Genomic DNA, 18,451 nt, shown 5'->3' with positions numbered 1-18,451 from the left:
CGTTTCTGTATTTATCGAGTAAAATCCATAACGCGAAATATTTGAATAATTATAACTTATACGCTTAAATTATTGCCAAGATCAATATCTTTTCGAGGTTTTCTTTATTTGTTTAAAAAATTTTTTTTTAAACAAAAATGAAACAATCCTCCGCTTGGTGCATCTACATCCTAACAATTTCATTAAAAAAAGAAAGAATTCATGGGAATGCCTGCACTATCTTTTAATCTACAAGCCTTCTCTTTATCTCTGACCTACATACATATACTAGGTGTTCGAAAACGATTATACCAAGCTTTCAGATCAGATATTACTTATTGTTACAACAAATTATAAATTAAACAATCCCAGAAATTTGTACTATTTTTCAACAACAATTCTCTATTCGCTCTTTAAACTTCTACATCGACCTACTTCTAATTCCAGACAAATACTCATAAATGAAAATGCTTTACAAATTGAAAAATATTCATTGTATACCAATTATCTGTTTCAATGAACGCTATATGTTTTAATTCTCTCTGTATATTCAATGTTTAAAGGAGAAAAAAAACATGTGACGATTCATTGCTTTATCATACGCGTTTCATTGTTACTGTCATTGGCGTATTAGTCATTTGACAACAGAAATACGCGAGAATCCGTGCAGAGAAACCCAATAGAGATGTGTCATTGAGCCTGATCGAGCAACAACAGGCTGCATAGTCTAATTCTCTAAGTAAGTACTCGGAATAGCGTCGGCAATTGTCCCGTGTAATAATTGTTGCAGTTGGCGGCGATCACGCTGGAATCGAAAGCGAGATTCCACTCGGAAGACACACGTTGAATTACCATGCGAACACCGCGTATCATGAGTTAATGGAATTATGCAAATTTGTCAGTTATCGCGGCCTATAGGCCCGATCTTGTTTGCTTAGCGTATTCAACAATGTAACGTTGGCGCGTCCGCGTGTTTGCCCTCGTCTTCGATGAGATATATTTATACTATCAAGTGGTTCGAGCGCTTCAGACTTGCAATAATATTTATCTGGCGCGGCAACCGCGAGTCCCCAGCCTTTGCTTTTGCGTGTGTTGGTCCCATCGAACGGAATCCAATCATCGAATTCATTGTAAAATTTTATGTAAACCACTCCGGGCTTCTCATTACTAGGCCAATTTTCTTCACGTACCGAATTGTCGTACGCTGATATTAAAATAGATGTCTGGTTTCATGCGGCACACTTTGCAGCGTCGCGTCTCGTTATTATTAATCGACCAGCGTCAAATGGTCATTCTCTTTTTTAGAAGATGCACACTGCTCAGCTCGGGCGTAATGATTTCATCTTTTTTTTTCTTCTAAGAATCTTTATCCATGCCGATAAAAATATAAATTTTCATGAACATTCGCGGCCCAGTAATTAATGATCCTGTCAATCTGAATTATGATTACTTGACAGGAACTGTAACGAGTAATTCTAAAACGTTGGTCAAATAAAAAAATTTCGGTTTGTTTGGATGTTCATTTACCGCCAATAATTTGTTTACCGAGATTAATTCCATGTGCAGTAGGCAAAGGGTTAAATATATCTTGATAAGGGAATTCCGTTTGCTGAGCAGCCTCCAGGCTTCAGCGAGCATCGTCGTAAAAGGCTTTATCTCGCGAGTAGTCCTCCGCGGATTGTGTGCGGTAATGTTCCCTAGTTGCACATGGTCGATAAGCATTAAATGTGTTTGTGGCTGCAAGATAACTCGCGCATTTTATTAATATCCATTAAGTACACCGACTGATTATCGCCGCTCACGGTTTTGCATCTGGCTGTTTTGCTTATTATTAGAGACAGCTTTAACGAGGCTAATTATAGGCGATATTATATATCCATTGTCTCCTGCTGGCTGACTCCTTTAGAAACACGTTGTCGAGGTCATTGTCTGATCGACACTCTTCGTCCCGCGCGAATCGGACTTTACCACCATGCTTTTCAACTAGTACCATTCGATTCTTGTTCTACAAGCATCGATCATTCTCATACTACATGATAGTATCACTGTCGTTAACTTGAAAGTTTGACAAGGTTTGAAAGTGAATACCACATACGAGAGATTTTTTCTGATGTCCTACTTTAAACATTTAGGGCATCCCATTAGTTGTGGCGAGAGGCCAATAATTTATATAATTTGTAATTACAATTTATTTGTATAATATTATAAATTCCTACTTTTTAAATTTTTCGAGGAGGAAGTTACAGAGAAATCAATTCGCTCTCTGTAAAACAAACTCCCCTCGCTCTGTCATATGAATGGAGAAATAAAAAAACTCTGACGGAGCAAGCGATTGTTGTCATCGTCTAGAAATATGAGAAGGGACGCTTGGTCGCGAGTCTTGTTTATGCTGGCATCTTTACAGGAGACAATTGATTTCAGTTGCAAAGTAACCAGCAAATCGACGTCAACGAAATATATATATTACACACGGCAAACGCGAAAGATGCGTTGACTTAGATAATTCTTTCCCATCTTATTTTTTCTTCGCTTCTTTTCTTGCTCGAACGAGCGTTAGAGCGATTAAGCGCATCGCGGCCCAAGCGATGATACGTTTAACTACAGTCACGGTTATTATGGGAATGTTTACGGAAGATTCTTGGAAACGTATGTCGTCGTACGGTCTTGAACTCTCCTACTCTAGTTGAAAAATGGCTTTCGAAAATGGACATATATAATTAGGAAAAGAAGCAATTTACAAGATTACAAAATCGTCAGTATAATTGGAAATTGTAACATACGTAATTCTATAACAGCATATATAGTTGTCACGATAAATGTTATTTGACTGTTTGTGAGTTACTTCAGGTTCAAATAAAAAATTGATTTTTCGTTCTTTGATGCGTTTATTGAATATTTATATTGTAAGCATCTACTGTGGAAAATTATAGGAGGTAAGATATTACTACCTCCACGAGATAGTCGAACACTGTTCAATCGAATGTTCGATAATCTGTACAGTGCCATCTAGCAAAGGGAAACAAACATTCTATGTTTACGTCAACTTACGTGCTCGTATATCGCTGGCTTATCGTTCTGAATTCGTCGGTATAGTAGTGTGCGCAACACTAACACGAAGAACGAAATGCAAAATAGCAAATTAATTTGAATATGGCGGAATTATGATTGAGACATTGATTAAACTGGGAAATTGTGCAATAAATAATTTGTAATTTTGAAAACAGGTAAATAATTTGCTTTACAATATCAATTTATAGTAATTTTAGTAATAATTTTTACTTCCAATTAATATGAATAATCAAAGTTTTACTTTATTCAGACGTATGTATTTAATTAGATAAATTACTAAGGGACATACGCAAGAATTAATTTTACAACACAACTGATTATCCAAATAGACATTGGGCATACTAAAACTTCCCCATCTTCGATAACGAGCAAATTTAAAAATAGGTAGCAAAACATTATATTTTTATGTATTGCGTCTAACGTATTTGGCTGCTTCTCGAAGTAAATAGAATTATATTCATTGAAAACTTAATCAACAAATAAAATTAAATAGTAATACGTATCACTTTTATTATGAATATTTACTTACTCATTATATATTTAGATTATTAATCACTACAAGTGTATTTCCATATTGATCCTAAGCCTCTTTGAACGTTCAAAGTAATTGTATTAAAAAGACTATTTAATATGTAATAATATTATTTATAGACAATTCTTATTTATATGTATATTTCCCACTTGCTTTTTAGCATTACATCAATTAATAAAGATAAATATAGGTTGCGCTTGATGATGTTTAACGATTACATACTTTTAAACTAAAGAAACACTTAAAAAGAACAAACGAAAGCAAAGCGAGATTGAAATATAAAAATTTCGAAGGGCAATTCAACTCAGCAGTGTGGAATCGCATCTTATTTTTTCCTCAATCCTAAATTGAATTATAAAAGATATTTTATTCTATGTAATATATCTGTACATTGTACTCTATAAGACACGGTATTTTTTCTTTCATTTCAGATGAAAATTGAAACATCCCAGGATATGACGTAAATATTAGTATAAAGAGTAACGGAGAACGGCACCATGAAGAAGAATCTCACGCCGTAGTGCGATGTTAGTCACACAGACACCCTCCTCGACGGACAATCTACCGAATATGCTGCCGGTACTCGAGGAGGAGGCGGATGTCGATGTCGACGACGCATTCCCGCCGCACGTCGACACGACGAACATCGTCATACAGCCAGAGTCGCCTACCAGCAAGAAGCAAACGCTGAAGACCTTCAACGAGGTCAATGCGCTTCTCCAGGCCGGCAGAAAGAGGGAGGCTAAGATGATCATAAGGGAAAACGCGTGGCCATTGAACAACGGGATCAGAGCGCAATTGTGGCCAGCCCTTTGCAACCAACACGCACATGGAAAGAACATGCTCGATGGATTCTATTGGGATATGGTCAATCAAGTATTTGGAACTACAGGTTTGTTTCGAATAACTAAATATTACACGCTTCATGTAATTTTCATATCTCAAAGATACCAATAAACTTGTGGACTTTAATGCAAATTTATAGTTTTATGAATGCGAATTAAAAAAATGGAAGTCAGAATGTTTCGCATTTATCTTCATTAATTGTTGACGAATACCTTAAAAGAAACTAAGATAGAACTTTGTCGACAAAAAATACTCCAAATCCTTCAGGTAACATTGAAAATTTGAATGTGTTGTCAGGATTGACAAGAAGTGCCTCCTAATTGAGAAGCAAATAAACCAGATAATGGGTATTCATTATTCATTAGCAAAAATGACCCAACGGAAAAAGACTTTATAGTGCTAAAATTATTTTCTTTTGTAACAAAAATGAAGTATTACAATTATAAATACTTATGATGCAGAAGAAACTATATTGCTTGATATGTTACTATTGGAAATTTATAAGAATTTAACGCGTTTTCTTAGGAATTATTAAAGTCAGAAGCTGTACAAAGTTATTTGCTATTCTAATAATAACGAGCTGAAAATCTATCTACACACATGTATTATTAGCGTCTCGATACGTGAAGCTTGCACGTACAGTCAGAATGTTTTTTTGCCCAAAATCTGTCATTTGCTTGATAGCAAAAGCTATCACGTTTCACGTAGAAAGCTTTCTTCCTTGTACACCAAATCTCGTTACATAAGTTTCATATAATTTATTGCTTCTTCCCTTTTTGCTTAACTAACGTAAAATTCCGGAACTACACATATAATAATATATAATTAAATAACTATACTAGTTATTTTGCGGTTTACAATTTTGGAGTAATAATAATAATAAATTAACTTAAAGTAAACTCAAATACGGTTGCATGTTTTCGTTAGATAAAACGTACGTTCTACCTGTTTCTTTAACCGGATCTTATCTGTTACGTAACACGTATTTAACCCTACCGTTTGAGGGTTAAGTCGATTTAGAATTTTTCTACAAAAAGCAACGTAGTTATAATTATCTTACGAGCATATCAAAGTTGCTTGCCTCTACAACTTTTTAGTAAATAAAGTTAGATAAGAAACGACCAGTTTACCTGTAAGCCATTGCCGATAGTAACTTTGAATAATGATATCTAATTTGACAAATTTGATAATGAAACAAAGATTTGTAAATAAATTTTGCAAACTCCATATATATATATGTAAACTCCCTAGAGTTCACGTGCGATTGGGACTCTCTCTGTTTACGGACAGCACGACTGTTTTTGTTTCACGGACAGAGCGACCTTCTTTTGTTTTACGGACAACCATTTCGAGAGACGCTCATTTCCCAAACGAGCGGACAGAGAGCAACATCAGAGACAGACAAGATTACAGAATAATTATTTAAAATATTGAAGATTGACGGAGAAAGATCGGTAGCTCAGGACGTTGAAAATCGATTCTCGATTTTCAGGTAGACATTGCACAGAACTTGTTATTTATTGTTTACTGTTATAGATTGATATTAATTGTTGTTTACTCCTGTATTTTATTTAAGTATTTTCACAATAAACTCGATTTTTAGACATCAGAATCGATCACCTGAATTATCCAGAGATTTACGACGTTACATATATATATATGTTGTCTTGTTCGACCTGAAATCGTAATATTATAAAGAACTGTGCAAAGGAAGTTTGTAATATACACTTAGCATTTATCACTTTGTTAATATTATTAGTTGGTAAATTATTATGCAAAAATATGTGTTCATAATTACAAGCTGATTGAAAACAATTCATTTTCTTCGTTGTTCAAATATCTGATGTTTTTCCTTTAAATGGAGCAAAAATGCAAATGTTCAAAGTGTCTTACTACCCCTACAGCTCCCTTTCTTTTTACGCCTTTTTTTGTTTAGAATGCAAATACCCTGAATCGTAAATACTGGTCCTAAAGCGATTTTCATCCATCTACTTTTATAAGACCAATATTTATAAGATCGTGATTGACTGCGGTACTATTATCATTCTACGTTATAATGCTTAGGTTTTTTCAAAATATAACGATAAATTATTCCAACAAATGATTAAAAAAGTGCTTATATATTTTCGTAATTGTTTATTTCATTGTAAATTAATGGTGGCATTTACTTTACTGTATGTTCAATAACTTTCTTTTATACATATACTACTTTAGTCATCGTAAGTCAAGTCATCTTAAGGTCGCGTGATTTTATAAGTCTGATACGTGGGTTCGAGAGTTCGTATATTCGAATTGTAGTGTTCTACGTTATGGACGTATATTTATTGTTAGAAAAAGATGGTGCGTAGCACCTTTACTCAGTTGGTGAGAAAAATGATCAATAGACAATGAATTCAACTACTGTAAGCAGCTAAATGCGGCGTACAAAATATTTAAAATAGATTAATGTAACTCTACTTAACTACAACACATTAACGTTGTACTTTTTCAAATGTTCTATATTGCTATTATATTGCTATATTATTATATTGATATATAATGCAAATTAATTTATTCCTTTTAATTCTCCTTTAGATAAGGAGACATTATCGAATGAAAACTTACCGGTTTCATAAAAACGTATTTTACAAAAATATTTCTTCCACGATTTATTTATTGCATTACGATTATTTACAATTTGATAAATGCATAAATATTCGCGGTCTAATTATCAGATACTGCGCTGATAATTTTCCATCGAATCTCGTTATGCTGTGCTCCAGTCGTTCCGATTAAACTTATTTGTTTTTAGCAGCGACGACTGATGTACGGAATTATTTGCTTACAGAGCTACCGGAAAAATCAATCATGCTACCACCGTTCGTGGACAGCACTCATTGCCTGTCGTACCACCTGACGAGAAAAGGCAGGAGCGTTGCGGACAGGATTGTGTCTGTGCTGGGATACGCTTGTCCTGATATCACCTACAGTCCTTCTCTTTATCCCATCACGGCTCTTCTACTACACTTTATGCCAGGTGAGCGTATAAATAAATAAATCGCCTCTCCCTTAAGAATACGTAAGATGAAAGAAGGACGGGTCTTCCAAGAAAGCTTCTTTCTCTTCCCATTTATTCCACCGACACAATGGAAATTCACATCGCGTGCTGTAAGTCGAATTTCTTGCTCGTTCGCATAAATTAAGATGTTAGGCACGCGGTTGGATAGAATCCCAGGTTTATTATTAGAATGAAATCAGAAATGTTCACGAGATTACCGTTTTCCATCCATCTGTTACAGAGGAGGAGTGTTATCATTGTATGGCCAGCTTGGTCGCCGCTAAAGACAAGATGTTCATTACGCAAACGAAACTCCTCTACGAGGTTACCTGGAAAACCGTCGAGCAAATCACTAAAAAGCACGTGGTATGTAGCTTTGGGCACAAATTGTCTAAGATGAATCATGAAACGACCGTTCTGGCTTGTTTGGCTTGAAATGATTCTTATTTTACTTATAGATACAATGTTTACCAGGAAATAGCAGCCGTGTCTTCAGCTTCGTTTTTAAACGGTTTTCTGACTGATTGGTGTTGTCGTAGATGTCTGTAAATGCATCATACACAAATCATTTCTACATTAAACAGACTAGAACGGAACAAGTATATGTATAAATGTAATTATTTCTTAATGCTTAGCGAATGAATCATAAATTTTCTAATGATTAGTAATCTGAGCGTAAAAGAGCTACAATCAGAACTAGAAAATATTACGAAGCTAATTATGAAACGTTATATGATATAACATTTAATAATATTATATTATTATATTTATTTAATAATACTATCAATCTTTTAAATACAACCATATTTATATTTCATGTTTATTTGCATTTTGAAACACATATAAAATTAATGAGATCTAACTTCGATCACTTATCTATGGATATACTATATATAAATAAATCACTTTATTTGCATATATTTATTAAAGTATATGATTTTGTATGAAAAATTAAAGTTGATGCTAAACCTTGTGCAAACAATTTTCTTTGTCTCGGTGATTTGTAAAAATTACATTTATACATTTAAATTGAATATGCGGTTTATTTCTAAGAATATATAGAACTGTAATATTTCATTAAAGAAATCAGCAGCGGTACATTTGGCGAGGCACTGTTCTGGATCGAGAGCAGAAAGAATTTACATGGATTGGATGTGGTGGATTTTGCAGCTTCTTCCTTTCCAGCATTTAGTCAGGGTTATGGACTGTTTCCTTCACGAAGGCATCAAGGTCGGTATTTACAAGATTCGAATGAGATCAACTTGAGACACTTATACTCCTTCATCGCATCTTTTCATGGTACATTAAAAAATATTATTGGCTTCGATTCAAGAGAAGGATAGAGTTAAAGATATGTATAATATGGAATGCTTTTTCAGGAATAGTATGAATGATGAATTCGAATGTTGACTGTATGCCAGTGAGAAGTCGATTAGATATGTGCATTTTTGCATATTGGCTCTTCTTAGTGTGTTGTGCAGAAAGTAATATTTTGTACATTTATAAAACTGAATCATATTATATTATTATTAGTATTAATTTCTCATTATTTGTTTCAGGTCTTCTATCGTGTAGCAATGGCTATAGTTTTATTATTCTATAAGCATTCATCGCTGCAAAACTCTGAATGGATGAACGAAATTTCGAAGAACGGCATTGACGCTGCTCTCTCGAAGTTCTGCAGACAAACACCGGTAAGTAGAAGTGTAAAAAATTCTTTAGCACATTACCGACGCATCATCTACACTATGCGAAGTCATTCAAAACCCATACTAATTATAGCTTTCTCTTGATATTCTTACACATAAAATAATAAGTAAAGCAAATTCTTTTTAAGCTCACTTAAACACGGACTATTGTTTATTTCAATCTCATATGGAATAAATACGTTACAACAATTTATATCTATATCTATACCAATATAATGTTAAATATTAATAATTTATAAACTTATAGGTAACACCAGCTAAATTTTTACGTACAGCATTTGGGATACGTGGACTCAGCTCAGCATACATATCAAGGGTATTTTTACGCACAGAAATGGCTCTAAAAAGTAAAAGCGTTATATCGGGATCCAAATCATTGGCTAGATCACGATCCACAGACAATTTGCCGACGAGTCAGTCTCAAGTCAACATTCAGATGATGTCGCACACGCTCACGATACGAGAAGTATGTTATCTGTATTCCTCTTCCTTCCAAGACGGTGTAAAACACCGAATACTTGACAAATTTTTTCCAACAAAGTATGGACTCACGTACATGCTAAAATTTTATTTCATTCTACCTGGTTGTTTCTCCTCCTGATCAATTCTTATGGGGTATACTCTGTTAATTTTGTAGTACTTGATAGTATATGGCATGTTAATGATATTACTCTCCCACTTATTTTCAAAGTATGAGATTATATTCATAAGATAGTGTACATATATGTGAGCCCATTATTTTTATCGTTAAATGTTGCGAATGATTCCTTATTTGTGAGAAATGTTGCAGGTTCAAAGGTTTAGTATCAATAGTTTACGTGATTAATGTTTCTTACTGTAGAATAATATAAGTAGACGTTTTTCAAAGATGATGGGTTAAGTTAATAGTTTCTTAGGGTATCAGAATGCAAATTATGCAAAAGCTGTTCAATGATTCACTTTGTTTTCAGAAAGAGTGTGAAGACACATACAAAGACAGGGTATCGTATAATTATCTTTTTGGGAAATGTGTTGTTAGTTTCATGTGCTCTGCCCTCTGTTCCTGAACTACTATACCTGTTACATTCATTCATACTCACCCATTGTTACACTTATCGTGCCAGCTTTGTTGCTGTTACCGTCTATCCACTTGCAGTTACTGCCTTTTGAACATTAGAAAATAACAAAAATTTCTTCCAATAAAATCATATCTTCTATTTATTAGGTTTCACTGGCTTTCAGTGTTTCGCAAATATGATATCTCAAATGTAACAATAAAAGAAATATATACATTTGTATTCATACATTCTATCGAAAATGTTTATTTGTTACTACTTATATGTTTTACGTTGAAAAATTCAATATATAGATGGTGACTGTTACTGGTGGGCTACACGAAATGTGTTTGCTTGTCATTGATCGATAGGATGGTCGAACTTATCTCTTAAAGGCAAAAGTGCAAAAAAAAATTAGCTGTTGAAAGCGCTTCAAATCGCTACATCAGTTTCGATCAGTGAATGCAGCAGCGTGCTTCATAAACTCCAGTATATCCGCAGTACAATATCACATTTTGGTCGTAACAGCTGTATAAAAAAACAAACCAAACGGCGAATGTTCGGAACGAACTTATTTTAATTTTATATACTAATTAATTTCAATGCTTTGGTAGCACATTGATTACATCATTTAATTTTCTTTTTTGAGATCATTACATCGGTTACACTGGTTAACAGTGAGTTGGGCGTTTCATTCGTATACCTACTCCACACTTTTTGTGTGATATTAGAGGAAAGACTTGAAAAATGTGGCCGATGTTTCCTGTTATGCTCTGTGTCTCCGATGGTTTTAACCAGTGTTATAATATTTATTCCTACTTTCTGACACGTAAAGTTGAACCAAAGCTGTATGCCAATATAACTGACGGTTCTGTGTTGTCTTGTGTCATGCTGCGTTACTGGAATGATGATGGATTTAATGGTCATGGGTGTAGGGTGCACACAGTCCTGGACCGCGTGCTCTGTCAATGGGGGTTTATCCCATACAAAGCATATGCTCCCAGATTCTAGATATGCCTGATGTAAGTACTTACGGCCGTTCAACACTAATCCACAAAGAATAAAAAGTTCGGCAGTAGCAGAGTTTTCTGTAGTTCGCTGGTCGCCTCTCTGTGGCATGTCGATATTGTCGTTATTGGTGTATATACAACCGCCTTGAAGTACATATTAAATAGGATATTTAGTCAACATGGTATTTCTATCTTTGGCTATTATCAGACTGATACTAGCTTAAATCTGTAAGATACATTTCATGTCGATTGAACAATGGCAGTCGTTTAGCAGATCTTCTAGCAAAATTTTAAAAAGGGCCAGATCGATGTAAATGATATATGATTGTCATTCACGTTCAAGGTATAAGTACAATTAGTAATTATCGATTAAGTCGGCTTTTGTAGTCGCAATTTCATTGTCAATTCTCTATTGTATTCCTTACTTGCCTGAGGTTTAATTTTCTTACAGAGTATACACATTGAACTGAATGATGTATGGCCTGATTTATATATTGAAGAGAACGATGCACTCACTCGTATTCCTTCTGAATAAATTATGTGCTAAGTTTTACCATTCTCTGCTATTAATTCGGCATGTTGTCCCTCTCTTATTATCATGCATTTGTAGTGATTGTTCCTGGAATTCCTTCCCTTCAACCTCTACTAATTTTTATTGTTACATTCTTCTCACACTTCTTTTGAATATTTTTTGATGTAATTAGTGTGCAACATCAATAATAAATAAAGTAAACTTGTAGTTACAATTTTAAACCGTTTGAACACTATTCAATGTATATGTAGTCACATGCACATATTTATTTTACATTTTATCGAGCCCTTATCATATCACGTGCATTGCTTCATCAAGTTACTATTTCACAACCTTAATCTACTTATTATCATAATTTATAATATTGTAGCAATTCACTTTTTATATTTGAATGATGTTCTTGCTTTTTGCATGATGGTTTTGCATCTTGTGTAAGCATCCAATTTCCTAATATTTTTTAAATTGTATTTCTTGATAGTTTTTTCTTGTATTGGTGTCACAGATTTTTAGAGAAAAATTTTTAAATTACGAAATCGTTATTGATAAACAACAAAAGAGCTGAATGTGATAATTATTTTAATATTAAGGGTATATAAGAATATAAAAATATTGACAATCTCATTTAGCACAAAAAATATTTAAAAGTAAATTAAAATTAATATAAGTGATTAATTATATTAATTTAATTACTATTATATTAATATAAGTGATTATATTTAGGAGTTCAATATACATATATGTATATAAAATTTAATTTTTGTATATAAATATAAATTAGCATCAAACAAATAGGGTTTAAAAAACAAATTTCATATCCACATGATTTAATAAAATTATTCAAAAAGAAAAAAAACCGAGTAAAAGATTAGAAGAATAAATATACTTCCTTTTTATATTGTTTGGCTTGATTTTTTTTTTTCAGTCAAAGGCATGATTTACCTCTGCTATGACTTAGTTTGCTGTATTCTTGAACAACTAGAAGATTATTGAGAACTAATGTTTGCGCAATTATAAATACTGGCAGTAATTATATAAAATAGTTGTATTAATTTTTTGTACATTTATTTTGTGACAGTTATTCACGTTATGGTCCTGGCTGCCTATGCGGATCACCATGTATCAACCAATCCTATTGTATACAACAGAAGAGCATGGTTGTTCCTTGACAACGTTTTATGTAAGGGTAGAGCAACATGAACCAACCCTCTTAATGATAAAAACATGTAACAATGAAGTAAGTATATTCTTTATAGAATATTGGTTTTTTTTATCTCTGCTTAATAAACATTCATTTGTACTTCTTGTTATAAGGTATTTGGTGCCTATTGCTCCACAAGATGGTGTGAACGTAACTTGAAAAATGATAAAGGACAAAGACAAGCTTATTTTGGAACAGGTGAAACTTTCTTATTCAGCTTATATCCTGAACGAGCAAAATACCCTTGGGTGGGTATGGATTCTTCGCACAATGATTCTAAAGTCCATCATTCAGCTGAACTGTTTATGGCGGCAGATTCCAAAATGATAACAATTGGAGGAGGGTAAGATTTTTTTTAAATATAATATTTATGAAAAATGTGTATACTATTTATATAAATTATGATACTCATTAATACTTCGACTGCTACGTTGGTCATATATGACCGACCACGGTTTCTCCTGTGACGCCACGGTGGTCATTGATGTAAAAATTGTATGAAAATTTACATTCTAGGGCATTTTGAATATAACCGATAAATAGAAGATACTTTGAAACAAAAAGTGCCCCATTAAACAATTAAACATTTTTATTAGAACATCAATAAAAAAGAAAATGAGAACAAATCTTGCACCTAACAGTGCACTGTGTTTGCATCCATATCTTTGAGGCATAATCTACGAATATTATTAGAAACACAGCTTAGAAAATAATCGTAAATGCTGCTTTATAATCATATATATAATTGAAGTTAGAAGTGTGCACATACCTTATTATTATATATAGAATGAGCAAATACTGTTTACTAATATCTTCTACACGTTTCAACAATATATTCTGGACTTTTTGCTTACGACGAAATAACGAATGCGAATAATTTGTTGAAATAAACGGAGCCTTGTTATAATATGTTGGTATCAATTATTACCTAGGCGCCACGGTGGTCACTCGTGACCACCAATAAGATAAACGGTCCATTGAGGAAGAATGTTGTCTTACATCATCAATTTATTATTATTTTGTCATTATATACTTTGAATAACAAAAATACTCCCGTGGCGTCCTGAGTGAAACGTGTGATTTGGCGTGGCAGTCAAAGTATTAACCGTTTGAGTCCCAGGAGTCTTTGAAAAAACAGGATCGAAAAATCCCGAACAGCGCGATAGCGCTTGTCTTAATCGATTGCGAAGAGAAACAAACGACACAATAGCGCTCGTCATATTTGTTATTTTATGAAATACATCTATATTATTATATATGCGTACTATTAGTTTATAAATATCTCAAGTTTTGTTCAATAAAAATTATTGAGAAGATAACAATGAAATACAAAATACCGTCAGTCGTCCGCAGCGTTCAAATGTATTGGGATTTTTTGACACAAAATCTAAACAGTGCGATCGTGCTGCTTGGAACTCGAACGGTTAAATTGTATTAAAAATGATTGGTTTATTATTTTCAGAGATGGTCAAGCGATATGGATGGATGAAAATATAAGATTCGGTAAAACAGATCGGTGCTCTACATTCAATAATCCACCCCTTTGTGCCAGCGGCGATTTTGAGATTAGGGTACTAGAAGTATATGGATTTGCTGGTGCTTGAAAAGAAGACAGGATTTGGCACTATAACGTATCAGCTTATTTGATTCCCTACTGCCATTTAGCGACTCTCTTCTATACATATAGTGTCGTATACATTATATACAGGTATCTTCGTATCGTATATGTGCAAAATTATCGCGCTTTTCTAGTCGCGGTATTTGTGATGCATCTTCAGTCGTTTGCGGAATACTAGTATTATTATATGTGCATGTTTCATTGTTGAGGCGCTCTAAGAGGTTCTGTACCGATTGAGATTACATAGATTTATCTCCTTCGTTTTATTACGCTTGTATGTTCGATTATTTGTCTCGACGTTTGCAGAAACAATAAGACGATTTCTACGTTTATTGTGTTGCGAATTCTCTAGCAGGACATAGAATGACATGAAATGGTTGCTAACGCATAGATCATAGTCTGCGACATGGTGAACATCGACAATAATCAACGTTAAGTCATCTTTAGTTATGTTACAAATCTTGATATCTAACATGTACATATGTAAGAAATGATTGATTATTTACATGAATACTTAATATTCATTGGACCAGATGCTGTATATATATATATACGTACATATATACATATATATATACGTACATATGCTGCAAATTAATTTAACGGAATCTATTGTTAATTTTGCAGTTTAACAACAATGCTCGTATACGTATGTGTTAATGCCTTGCAATGTTTATTTACTTTAGTATTGTTACAACTAGCTTTAATGAATTGTTGAATGTAGGAGCGAGACAAACGAAGGAAAGAGTACTGTTTATATGTTACATATTGTGTCTGTCACGCGTTAATCGTATATGTGTATATATACACTACATACATATAATATGTATGTTAATCTCATATTAATTTCTTGTAAATATTATAAATAGTGCCCCTTGCGCAAGTAGACACACGCAACACAATTCATACACATTCATATGTACATTAACTTTAGTCGATTCATTCCATACTGACATGAACGCGTGACGATGAAGGATGGAGTGCCTAGTCGTTTGTATTATATACGCATTTTCATTATTGTCAAATGAATCAACTAAATTTATTGTATACACATTGACGAATATCGAGCCAGAGTTGTAAGAAAGAAAACCATGAAATATATTAATGGCAGGGGGCGAATGGTACTTTGAACAACGATAATACCTTTTATTTTTTAGAGATGATTACGTTTGAAGAAAAGCGAACGAAAATGTTGGTTAAATCGCGTGAAGATTGACCTGTTTTTTAAAGTGAAATACGAAAAGCCATAGTTTTCATGTAGTATATTAAGGATTTGTATATTTTATATAGAATCATGTCGATAGTAAGATGACAACTAGTACCAGATATTGAAACCTATATGTACAGAGGAACAGTACGATGATTTTTTTCAATATACTTTGTCGATACACTCTTCGGGCATTCTGATGAAACGTACTAACGTTACTATCGTTATTCTTTGTCTCTTTTTGTGATCAAATCTGTATCGATGTCGTACGATACATGATTAATTCTTAGAGTACCTGCTTCTTTGTTTAGTTTCTTGTTGTTACTTCTTTTTTTTTCCTTTTTTTCTCTTTTTTTTTTTTTTTTTTTTGAATGAAAGGAAAAGATGAAGAGTGAAATTGAGCGTGCATGGAAAAACTGAAGGTGTCGATTTTAGATTCCTTGGTTGTGATGTAAAAGTGGCTGGTACCACTTTTGTCCGAGTGACAATACATAATTATAATGTTTGTGTAGGAGGATTATGTATCTTTCACCCCCCGTCATATTATCAACTGTAAAATAACGCAAGAAATAACATATGGAAAATGTGTGCGTTATTCTTGATATGGCTACGCGTTAAGGAAGAACACTTAAAAGCACTAGAAGAAAGGAGCCTAAGAAGAAACGTTCCGTACATCGGCTGAGTCACCTCTTTCAGTTTTACATTAATATAATCAATCACGTTAATTAGTTTTCTTATATCGACTCTTTATACAATCGTGCGAGACGTAAATGCAAGAATGACCGAGCAACACAACAAAGAACAATCAACACATTATACACGGCGATATTGAATTCAATTCTAAATATAACCAGTGTTATAATATCGAATTTAATCTGCTGAATCGTTTTCTGAAATTTGTCTAATATCAACGAGATAATTCATAGTGAAACAAAATAATAACGAATTACGTTCACTTTCCAATGTTTTGTAAATCTACGATGGTACTCCCATGGTTCACACGAAGTTAGCGAAAGTAAAAGAGTACACTGCTGATCTCAACGAAAAGATACACTATGATAGGATAGGGTAAAAAATGTATGTGTTTTACATTACCAGAAATCTTATTACACTATCAGAACGGAGTTGGGTTACTCAGTTTAAGCGTAAGAGGTATCATATTGAAAGATACTCGAGTGTATTTAGGACGATTTATTGTAATTTTAAAGATAATATAGTTACAATTTTTCAGAAATGTGAAACGTGAAATTGGGGTTAGGTTGGGGTTCACGAGTGGAAGAAAGAAATAAAGCAATCGACAGAATTTATGTGTCTTACAAACACAATGCGAGTAAAAGTGCATTTTTGTACAACACGTGAGAATAGTTGAAGAAAGGAGAATCTGCGTATATAGAGTTCCATACAGTTAAATTATTGCATTATTAGTTTATATTTATACAATTCATATACAATCCATATGTTAATTGTGTAAATCAAAGTTTGGGTTTCTACGTTACAGAGTCTTTTTCTTAACTATTCCAAGGTTGTTACCAGGAACGTTAAGGGTTGCAAATGCTGCTAGTACGATTATCTTTTTTTTTTTCTTTTTGTGAAATTATAGTCGCGTGATAACTGAATGAGTGAATATTTATTTATTGTGTATTCGTGGTCGAGAGAAAGGTAATAATAATGTGCAGACAATGGAAAGTATTATTATTCAAATTTTCTAACGTAGCACAGCATAGCATTAATTTACGTTAGTAAGTAATATATATATATATATATACATATATACATATAAATATATTACATATATACGTACATACATACATATATACATATATTCATATATAAATATAAATATGCCTATAAACGATGAGAAAAGAAAAATAAACGTAATTGAATGGAGTGTTTTCAAGCTTTCCGCAGTGTTGTTATATTATAAATAAATATATATATATTTATTTATAATATATATATATATAATGTAAGTTATACCGTTTACGAAAAAGAAGATTGTTGCCTCTTGATGCTACTTTATCATATCATCGTTGTGAATAGAATATTGTTATACACGAATTTATCGTCCCACTTACTGTTCCTTCCATTTTGAGAAGGATATCTTACACATACACATGTGACATTCTTTATTATATAAATATACTGCATGTGACCCTAAAAAAGCCAACATGTAAAACTAAAGTATAAAGAAAAATCTATTTAAAAGCATCCCATAATCCTAGAAATTGTCATAAATGAGAAGTAAATACAATTGCTTACGTTCGTACAGAAAAAATTAGTATAATTTTGGACTATGAATTTTAATAACGTGTGATAATTTAACAAAATTTTTGGAACTTTGACAATCAAAAATAAAACATAAAATCAACTGCACTTTGGAAAATTTATAGTAGCTGAAATAATTCTTTTAAAAGTAATGTCATATAAACAGTGCGCTATTTTAAGATCGAAAATAGTTATTACAAACTAATATTTTTATAAGTAATCGGTCAAAATTAACGTATACAATGATAGTTTCATGGTTTCCACTGTCAACACTTTCCAAAGTATCTATTTAAATATTCTTTAGAAATATTTTACTAAATTTTCAACATCTTTAAATCTTTACATTAAAAATTCCTTGATGAGAAGATATAGAAAATTATTCATTTTTAAAATTAGTCATTAAACTATTGACTAA

The 18,451-nt window shown here is 32.8% G+C and overlaps 1 protein-coding gene and 1 long non-coding RNA gene across 6 annotated transcripts in view; one reads left to right on the top strand and one right to left on the bottom strand.

The window, feature by feature from the left end:
• Sky (GTPase-activating protein skywalker) overlaps nt 1–17,460 on the top strand; it is a 42,010-nt gene extending 24,550 nt beyond the window's left edge. The window contains exons 1-12 of one of the 5 annotated variants that reach the window (XM_072000761.1): nt 3,186–3,203; nt 4,012–4,472; nt 7,254–7,442; nt 7,705–7,829; nt 8,547–8,693; nt 9,023–9,157; nt 9,420–9,638; nt 10,123–10,152; nt 11,142–11,228; nt 12,824–12,982; nt 13,060–13,289; nt 14,409–17,460. In XM_072000761.1, coding sequence (XP_071856862.1) covers nt 4,106–4,472; nt 7,254–7,442; nt 7,705–7,829; nt 8,547–8,693; nt 9,023–9,157; nt 9,420–9,638; nt 10,123–10,152; nt 11,142–11,228; nt 12,824–12,982; nt 13,060–13,289; nt 14,409–14,550 — 1,830 coding nt within the window. In that variant the 5' untranslated portion in view covers nt 3,186–3,203; nt 4,012–4,105 and the 3' untranslated portion in view covers nt 14,551–17,460. Of the gene's footprint in view, nt 1–3,185; nt 3,204–4,011; nt 4,473–7,253; nt 7,443–7,704; nt 7,830–8,546; nt 8,694–9,022; nt 9,158–9,419; nt 9,639–10,122; nt 10,153–11,141; nt 11,229–12,823; nt 12,983–13,059; nt 13,290–14,408 lie in introns of those variants that run through there. The other 4 variants (XM_072000760.1, XM_072000762.1, XM_072000763.1 and 1 more) reach the window with 4 other exon arrangements.
• LOC139985923 (uncharacterized) lies at nt 10,458–12,396 on the bottom strand. Its single transcript, XR_011799520.1, has 2 exons — nt 11,241–12,396; nt 10,458–11,105 (listed from the first exon to the last, which is right to left on the bottom strand). It is a non-coding gene; the product is annotated as an uncharacterized lncRNA (long non-coding RNA).
• Nucleotides 17,461–18,451: the final 991 nt, after the last annotated feature.

The sequence above is a fragment of the Bombus fervidus genome, chromosome 3 (assembly GCF_041682495.2).
Source record: "Bombus fervidus isolate BK054 chromosome 3, iyBomFerv1, whole genome shotgun sequence".
NCBI lineage: Eukaryota > Metazoa > Arthropoda > Insecta > Hymenoptera > Apidae > Bombus > Bombus fervidus.
The sequence above is the reverse complement of the archived record's forward strand: the minus strand, read 5'-3'. Positions and strand labels throughout refer to the sequence as shown.